This window comes from Salmo salar, chromosome 10, assembly GCF_965601325.2.
Source record: "Salmo salar chromosome 10, fSalSal1, whole genome shotgun sequence".
NCBI classification, from domain to species: Eukaryota; Metazoa; Chordata; class Actinopteri; order Salmoniformes; family Salmonidae; genus Salmo; species Salmo salar.
Genome location: NC_138300.1, coordinates 2,763,673 through 2,772,500, shown reverse-complemented (window position 1 = coordinate 2,772,500; position 8,828 = coordinate 2,763,673). Strand labels below are relative to the sequence as shown.

General features: G+C 52.6%; 1 protein-coding gene across 9 annotated transcripts in view; it reads left to right on the top strand.

Moving 5' to 3' along the window:
- LOC106590724 (cytoplasmic FMR1-interacting protein 1 homolog) overlaps positions 1-8,828 on the top strand; it is an 81,429-nt gene that overhangs the window by 39,557 nt on the left and 33,044 nt on the right. For all 9 annotated transcript variants that reach the window (XM_082956667.1, XM_082956663.1, XM_082956666.1 and 6 more), the window contains 5 exons: positions 1,128-1,275; positions 2,596-2,749; positions 3,300-3,456; positions 3,596-3,692; positions 4,520-4,596. In XM_082956667.1, coding sequence (XP_082812793.1) covers positions 1,128-1,275; positions 2,596-2,749; positions 3,300-3,456; positions 3,596-3,692; positions 4,520-4,596 — 633 coding nt within the window. The remainder of the gene's footprint in view (positions 1-1,127; positions 1,276-2,595; positions 2,750-3,299; positions 3,457-3,595; positions 3,693-4,519; positions 4,597-8,828) is intronic.

Genomic DNA, 8,828 nt, shown 5'->3' with positions numbered 1-8,828 from the left:
ACACAGAGAGCCGCACGCGCACACAGAGAGCCGCACGCGCACACAGAGAGCCGCACGCGCACACAGAGAGCCGCACGCGCACACAGAGAGCCGCACGCGCACACAGAGAGCCGCACGCGCACACAGAGAGCCGCACGCGCACACAGAGAGCCGCACGCGCACACAGAGAGCCGCACGCGCACACAGAGAGCCGCACGCGCACACAGAGAGCCGCACACGCACACAGAGAGCCACACGCGCACGCGCGCGCACACACAGAGCCACACGCGCACGCGCGCGCACACACAGAGCCACACGCGCACGCGCGCACACAGAGCCACACGCGCACGCGCGCACACACACACACAGAGCCACACGCGCACGCGCGCACACACACACACAGAGCCACACGCGCACGCACGCGCGCACACACACACACACACACACACACAGAGCCACACGCGCACGCGCGCACACACACACACAGAGCCACACGCGCACACGCGCACACAGAGCCACACGCGCACGCGCACACAGAGCCACGCGCGCACACACACACACACAGAGCCGCGCGCACACACACACACACACACACAGAGCCACACACGCACACACACACACAGAGCCACACACGCACACACACACACAGAGCCACACACGCACACACACACACAGAGCCACACACGCACACACACACACAGAGCCACGCACACACACACACAGAGCACACACACACAGAGCCACAACACACAGAGCCACACACACACAGAGCCACACACACACGAGCCACACACACACAGAGCCACACACACACAGAGCCACACACACACACACACACACACCACACAGAGCACACACACACACACACACACAGAGCCACACACACACACACACACACAGAGCCACACACACACACACACACACAGAGCCACACACACACACACACACACAGAGCCACACACAGAGCCACACACGAGCCACACACACGAGCCACACACACAGAGCCACACACACACACACACACAGACGCCACACACACACACCACACACACACACACACACACACACCCCCCCCGAGCCACACACACACACAGAGCCACACACACACACTCAGTCTGATGTACTAATCACCGTGTTTCTCTCCCCAGTGTCCTGCAGGCCATCAGGAAGACCATCTGTGATTGGGAGGCGGGACATGAGCCCCACAATGACCCGGCCCTGCGAGGAGAGAAAGACCCCAAGGGTGGCTTTGACATCAAGGTCCCACGCCGCGCCGTCGGCCCCTCCAGCACACAGGTCTGTCTGAGTCCCCTCTCTCAGCACCCTCGGTGTCTCTCTCCCCCTCTCTCAGCACCCTCGGTCTGTCTCTCTCCCTCTCTCTCTCAGCACCCTCGGTCTGTCTCTCTCCCTCTCTCTCTCAGCACCCTCGGTCTGTCTCTCTCCCTCTCTCTCTCAGCACCCTCGGTCTGTCTCTCTCCCTCTCTCTCTCAGCACCCTCGGTGTCTCTCTCTCTCTCAGCACCCTCGGTCTGTCTCTCTCCCTCTCTCTCTCAGCACCCTCGGTGTCTCTCTCTCTCTCAGCACCCTCGGTCTGTCTCTCTCCCTCTCTCTCTCAGCACCCTCGGTGTCTCTCTCCCCCTCTCTCAGCACCCTCGGTCTGTCTCTCTCCCTCTCTCTCTCAGCACCCTCGGTCTGTCTGTCTCTCTCTCTCTCTCAGCACCCTCGGTCTGTCTCTCTCCCTCTCTCTCTCAGCACCCTCGGTCTGTCTCTCTCCCTCTCTCTCTCAGCACCCTCGGTCTGTCTCTCTCCCTCTCTCTCTCAGCACCCTCGGTCTGTCTCTCTCCCTCTCTCTCTCAGCACCCTCGGTCTGTCTCGCTCTCTCTCAGCACCCTCGGTCTGTCTCTCTTCCTCTCTCTCTCAGCACCCTCGGTCTGTCTCGCTCTCTCTCAGCACCCTCGGTCTGTCTCTCTCCCCCCCTCTCTCTCAGCACCCTCGGTCTGTCTCTCTCCCCCCCTCTCTCTCAGCACCCTCGGTCTGTCTCGCTCTCTCTCAGCACCCTCGGTCTGTCTCGCTCTCTCTCAGCACCCTCGGTCTGTCTCGCTCTCTCTCAGCACCCTCGGTCTGTCTCTCTCCCCCCCTCTCTCTCAGCACCCTCGGTCTGTCTCTCTCCCCCCCTCTCTCTCAGCACCCTCGGTCTGTCTCTCTCCCCCCCCCTCTCTCAGCACCCTCGGTCTGTCTCTTCCTCTCTCTCATGTTTCTCACTACTAAGATCCAGCCTGAAGCCATGTTGTGTGTCTCAATCCTCCTCTTCCTCTCCTCCTCCTCTTCCTCTCCTCTATCCTCCTCTTCCTCTCCTCTATCCTCCTCTTCCTCTCCTCTATCCTCCTCTCCTCCTCCTCCTCTTCCTCTGTGCCTTTCCTCTCCTCCTCCTCCTCTCCTCTCCTATATCCTCCTCTCCTCTATCCTCCTCCTCTATCCTCCTCTTCCTCTCCTCTATCCTCCTCTCCTCCTCCTCCTCTTCCTCTGTGCCTTTCCTCTCCTCCTCCTCCTCTCCTATATCCTCCTCTATCCTCCTCCTCTATCCTCCTCTTCCTCTCCTCCTCCTCTTCCTCTGTAGCTGTACATGGTCCGTACCATGCTGGAGTCTCTGATCGCTGATAAGAGTGGATCTAAGAAGACTCTCCGCAGCAGTCTGGAGGGACCCACCATCATGGATATGGAGAAGTTCCACCGAGAGTCCTTCTTCTATACCCACCTGCTCAACTTCAGCGGTAAGGAGTTTACCATCCTGCTCTCTGTCCCCCTGTCCCCTCTGTCTCTCTCTGTCCCCCTGTCCCCTCTGTCTGTCTCTCTGTCCCCTCTCTAACCCTCTGTCTGTTTCTGTCCCCTCTCTAACCCTCTATCTGTCCCTCTGTCCCCTCTCTCACCCTCTGTCTGTCTCTCTGTCCCCTCTGTCTGTCTCTCTGTCCCCCTGTCCCCTCTGTCTGTCTCTCTGTCCCCTCTCTAACCCTCTGTCTGTCTCTGTCCCCTCTCTAACCCTCTATCTGTCCCTCTGTCCCCTCTCTAACCCTCTGTCTGTCTCTCTGTCCCCTCTGTCTGTCTCTCTGTCCCCCTGTCCCCTCTGTCTGTCTCTCTGTCCCCTCTCTAACCCTCTGTCTGTCTCTGTCCCCTCTCTAACCCTCTATCTGTCCCTCTGTCCCCTCTCTAACCCTCTGTCTGTCTCTCTGTCCCCTCTGTCTGTCTCTCTGTCCCCTCTCTAACCCTCTGTCTGTCTCTGTCCCCTCTCTAACCCTCTATCTGTCCCTCTGTCCTCCCTAACAGAGACCCTGCAGCAGTGCTGTGACTTGTCCCAGCTCTGGTTCAGAGAGTTCTTCCTGGAGTTGACTATGGGTCGCAGGATCCAGTTCCCCATCGAGATGTCCATGCCCTGGATCCTCACAGACCACATCCTGGAGACGAAGGAGGCTTCAATGATGGAGTACGCACGCTCTCTCTCTCACTCTCTCTCTCACTCTCTCTCTCACTCACTCACTCACTCACTCACTCACTCACTCACTCACTCACACACTCACACACAGAGTAGTGTCTTCCAGTCTCATGAAGTCTCTGTCCTTCAGGTATGTGCTGTATCCTCTGGACCTCTATAATGACAGCGCTCACTACGCCCTGACCAAGTTCAAGAAGCAATTCCTCTACGATGAGATCGAAGCAGAGGTACGTAGTCCACCATTAGACTGGTCATCACTAGTCATTTTGAATATGAATGATATTGTACTTCCTTGTTGAGGGGAGCTTGCCAGTGACCTGTAACATTAGCTTTTGATTTGAATGGTGTTCTTGCAGGAGGCTGTATTTCAGATCACTAACCTATATTACTCCCTCTTACTGCAGGTCAACCTGTGTTGCAGGAGGCTGTATTTCAGATCACTAACCTATATTACTCCCTCTTACTGCAGGTCAACCTGTGTTGCAGGAGGCTGTATTTCAGATCAGTAACCTATATTACTCCCTCTTACTGCAGGTCAACCTGTGTTGCAGGAGGCTGTATTTCAGATCACTAACCTATAATACTCCCTCTCACTGCAGGTCAGCCTGTGTTGCAGGAGGCTGTATTTCAGATCACTAACCTATATTACTCCCTCTTACTGCAGGTCAACCTGTGTTGCAGGAGGCTGTATTTCAGATCACTAACCTATATTACTCCCTCTTACTGCAGGTCAACCTGTGTTGCAGGAGGCTGTATTTCAGATCACTAACCTATATTACTCCATCTTACTGCAGGTCAACCTGTGTTGCAGGAGGCTGTATTTCAGATCACTAACCTATATTACTCCATCTTACTGCAGGTCAACCTGTGTTGCAGGAGGCTGTATTTCAGATCACTAACCTATAATACTCCCTCTCACTGCAGGTCAGCCTGTGTTGCAGGAGGCTGTATTTCTGATCACTAACCTATATTACTCCCTCTTACTGCAGGTCAACCTGTGTTGCAGGAGGCTGTATTTCAGATCACTAACCTATATTACTCCCTCTTACTGCAGGTCAACCTGTGTTTTGATCAGTTTGTCTACAAGCTGGCTGATCAGATATTTGCCTACTACAAGATTCTTGCTGGAAGGTACGTTAAACGTTTTGAATCGATACTGTTCAATAACTGAAAAATACGGGTGGGGCGACGCAATGTGCGACTGACATGTTTTCCGTTTGCTCTTGCAATATTCTTAAAGTTTATGTGAATTTAGCAATAAACCTGTATTTATTTTAAAATATTAGTTTGGTGATCCGTGTCTGTAGTACGCAAGACTACTACTGCTTTCAAATCAGCCTGTCATGAAACATAAAGACAAAAATAGGACTGAGAGAACCCGGCCTACAAGACCCTTTTTCATCATTACCGCCCTCTCCTGAGACTGTAAGCCTGGAGGTACGCGCTTTGCATCACTCAAAATAACAACAGAGTGCACACCGTGACGATTGCAACACTGGAGACCTCCGCTACCAGTGTCTCTGACCTGACTACCTCCCTGTAGTCTGATGTGAAACACCTGGCTGGGGATCTATCTACCAGTGTCTCTGACCTGACTACCTCCCTGGAGTCTGACGTGAAACACCTGGCTGGGGATCTATCTACCAGTGTCTCTGACCTGACTACCTCCCTGGAGTCTGACGTGAAACACCTGGCTGGGGCTCTATCTACCAGTGTCTCTGACCTGACTACCTCCCTGGAGTCTGATGTGAAACACCTGGCTGGGGATCTATCTACCAGTGTCTCTGACCTGACTACCTCCCTGGAGTCTGACGTGAAACACCTGGCTGGGGATCTATCTACCAGTGTCTCTGACCTGACTACCTCCCTGGAGTCTGACGTGAAACACCTGGCTGCTGGGGATCTATCTACCAGTGTCTCTGACCTGACTACCTCCCTGGAGTCTGACGTGAAACACCTGGCTGGGGATCTATCTACCAGTGTCTCTGACCTGACTACCTCCCTGGAGTCTGACGTGAAACACCTGGCTGGGGATCTATCTACCAGTGTCTCTGACCTGACTACCTCCCTGGAGTCTGACGTGAACCACCTGGCTGGGGATCTATCTACCAGTGTCTCTGACCTGACTACCTCCCTGGAGTCTGATGTGAAACACCTGGCTGGGGATCTATCTACCAGTGTCTCTGACCTGACTACCTCCCTGGAGTCTGACGTGAAACACCTGGCTGGGGATCTATCTACCAGTGTCTCTGACCTGACTACCTCCCTGGAGTCTGACGTGAAACACCTGGCTGGGGATCTATCTACCAGTGTCTCTGACCTGACTACCTCCCTGGAGTCTGACGTGAAACACCTGGCTGGGGATCTATCTACCAGTGTCTCTGACCTGACTACCTCCCTGGAGTCTGACGTGAAACACCTGGCTGCTGGGGATCTATCTACCAGTGTCTCTGACCTGACTACCTCCCTGGAGTCTGACGTGAAACACCTGGCTGCTGGGGATCTATCTACCAGTGTCTCTGACCTGACTACCTCCCTGGAGTCTGACGTGAAACACCTGGCTGCTGGGGATCTATCTACCAGTGTCTCTGACCTGACTACCTCCCTGTAGTCTGATGTGAAACACCTGGCTGGGGATCTATCTACCAGTGTCTCTGACCTGACTACCTCCCTGGAGTCTGACGTGAAACACCTGGCTGCTGGGGATCTATCTACCAGTGTCTCTGACCTGACTACCTCCCTGGAGTCTGATGTGAAACACCTGGCTGCTGGGGATCTATCTACCAGTGTCTCTGACCTGACTACCTCCCTGGAGTCTGACGTGAAACACCTGGCTGGGGATCTATCTACCAGTGTCTCTGACCTGACTACCTCCCTGGAGTCTGATGTGAAACACCTGGCTGCTGGGGATCTATCTACCAGTGTCTCTGACCTGACTACCTACCTGGAGTCTGACGTGAAACACCTGGCTGCTGGGGATCTATCTACCAGTGTCTCTGACCTGACTACCTCCCTGGAGTCTGATGTGAAACACCTGGCTGGGGATCTATCTACCAGTGTCTCTGACCTGACTACCTCCCTGGAGTCTGATGTGAAACACCTGGCTGGGGATCTATCTACCAGTGTCTCTGACCTGACTACCTCCCTGGAGTCTGACGTGAAACACCTGGCTGGGGATCTATCTACCAGTGTCTCTGACCTGACTACCTACCTGGAGTAGTCAGCTCCCCTACTGTGTCCAGGCAGCTTTCAGGGACAGAGCTTCCCTATCTACCAGGACTAGTCCCCTACTGTGTCCAGGCAGCGAGCAGCTTTTGGGCAGGCCAAACAACTAGTACGGGACCATCCAGGTGTCATGATGGAAAATACTTTATCTCTGACTCTCAACACCACATCGATAAGACTTGTTTATAGATCAGCAACTAACTTAGGCTACTTACTTACTATCCTACCTGTGGTATGACTATTTATGTGTAGTTCGGAAGTAGAACCCACTCAGGCTTATTGATGTGATCGAATGTTTTAATCGAGTTTGGTAGCCTTTTTATTTTATTAAGGGTTTTACGTAATTCCTTTGTTTACACGCTGCCTCATTGACCTGTTGGGTTTGTTTACACGCTGCCTCATTGACCTGTTGGGTTTGTTTACACGCTGCCTCATTGACCTGTTGGGTTTGTTTACACGCTGCCTCATTGACCTGTTGGGTTTGTTTACACGCTGCCTCATTGACCTGTTGGGTTTGTTTACACGCTGCCTCATTGACCTGTTGGGTTTGTTTACACGCTGCCTCATTGACCTGTTGGGTTTGTTTACACGCTGCCTCATTGACCTGTTGGGTTTGTTTACACGCTGCCTCATTGACCTGTTGGGTTTGTTTACACGCTGCCTCATTGAGCTGTTGGGTTTGTTTACACGCTGCCTCATTGACCTGTTGGGTTTGTTTACACGCTGCCTCATTGACCTGTTGGGTTTGTTTACACGCTGCCTCATTGACCTGTTGGGTTTGTTTACACGCTGCCTCATTGACCTGTTGGGTTTGTTTACACGCTGCCTCATTGACCTGTTGGGTTTGTTTACACGCTGCCTCATTGACCTGTTGGGTTTGTTTACACGCTGCCTCATTGAGCTGTTGGGTTTGTTTACACGCTGCCTCATTGACCTGTTGGGTTTGTTTACACGCTGCCTCATTGACCTGTTGGGTTTGTTTACACGCTGCCTCATTGACCTGTTGGGTTTGTTTACACGCTGCCTCATTGACCTGTTGGGTTTGTTTACACGCTGCCTCATTGACCTGTTGGGTTTGTTTACACGCTGTGGAAACTGTTGACTACCCTGGTAAACTGTTGACTACCCTGGGAAACTGTTTACTACCCCTCTTGTTTTGGATAGTGTTTATGCACCCAATTGAAATGACACAAGTTTAATTTCTACCTTTTTTATCTGCTATACCCATTTTAGATTCCAATTGGCTGATTTTACAATGTCCCCAGTTCCTTATAAGTCCCCAAGAAGAACCACTGGCCCTTCTACATGTGTCCTCCTTATTCAATTTTATTTTATTTAACTAGGCAAGTCAGTTAAGAACAAATTCTTATTTACATTGACGGCCTACTGGGGAACAGTGGGTTAACTGCCTTGTTCAGGGGCAGAACGACAGATTTTTACCTTGTCAGCTCAGGGACTAGTCCAGCGCTCTAACCACAAGGCTACCTGTCACCCGAATACTGGCCCATCGACATGTCCTCCTTATTCAATACTGGCCCATCGACATGTCCTCCTTATTCAATACTGGCCCTTCTACATGTGTCCTCCTCATTCAATACTGGCCCTTCTACATGGGTCCTCCTCATTCAATACTGGCCCTTCTACATGTGTCCTCCTCATTCAATACTGGCCCTTCTACATGGGTCCTCCTCATTCAATACTGGCCCTTCTACATGGGTCCTCCTCATTCAATACTGGCCCTTCTACATGGGTCCTCCTCATTCAATACTGGCCCTTCTACATGGGTCCTCCTCATTCAATACTGGCCCTTCTACATGTGTCCTCCTCATTCAATACTGGCCCTTCTACATGTGTCCTCCTCATTCAATACTGGCCCTTCTACATGGGTCCTCCTCATTCAATACTGGCCCTTCTACATGTGTCCTCCTCATTCAATACTGGCCCTTCTACATGGGTCCTCCTCATTCAATACTGGCCCTTCTAATTCAATACTGGCCCTTCGACATGGGTCCTCCTCATTCAATACTGGCCCTTCTAATTCAATACTGGCCCTTCGACATGGGTCCTCCTCATTCAATACTGGCCCTTCGACATGGGTCCTCCTCATTCAATACTGGCCCTTCTAATTCAATACTGGC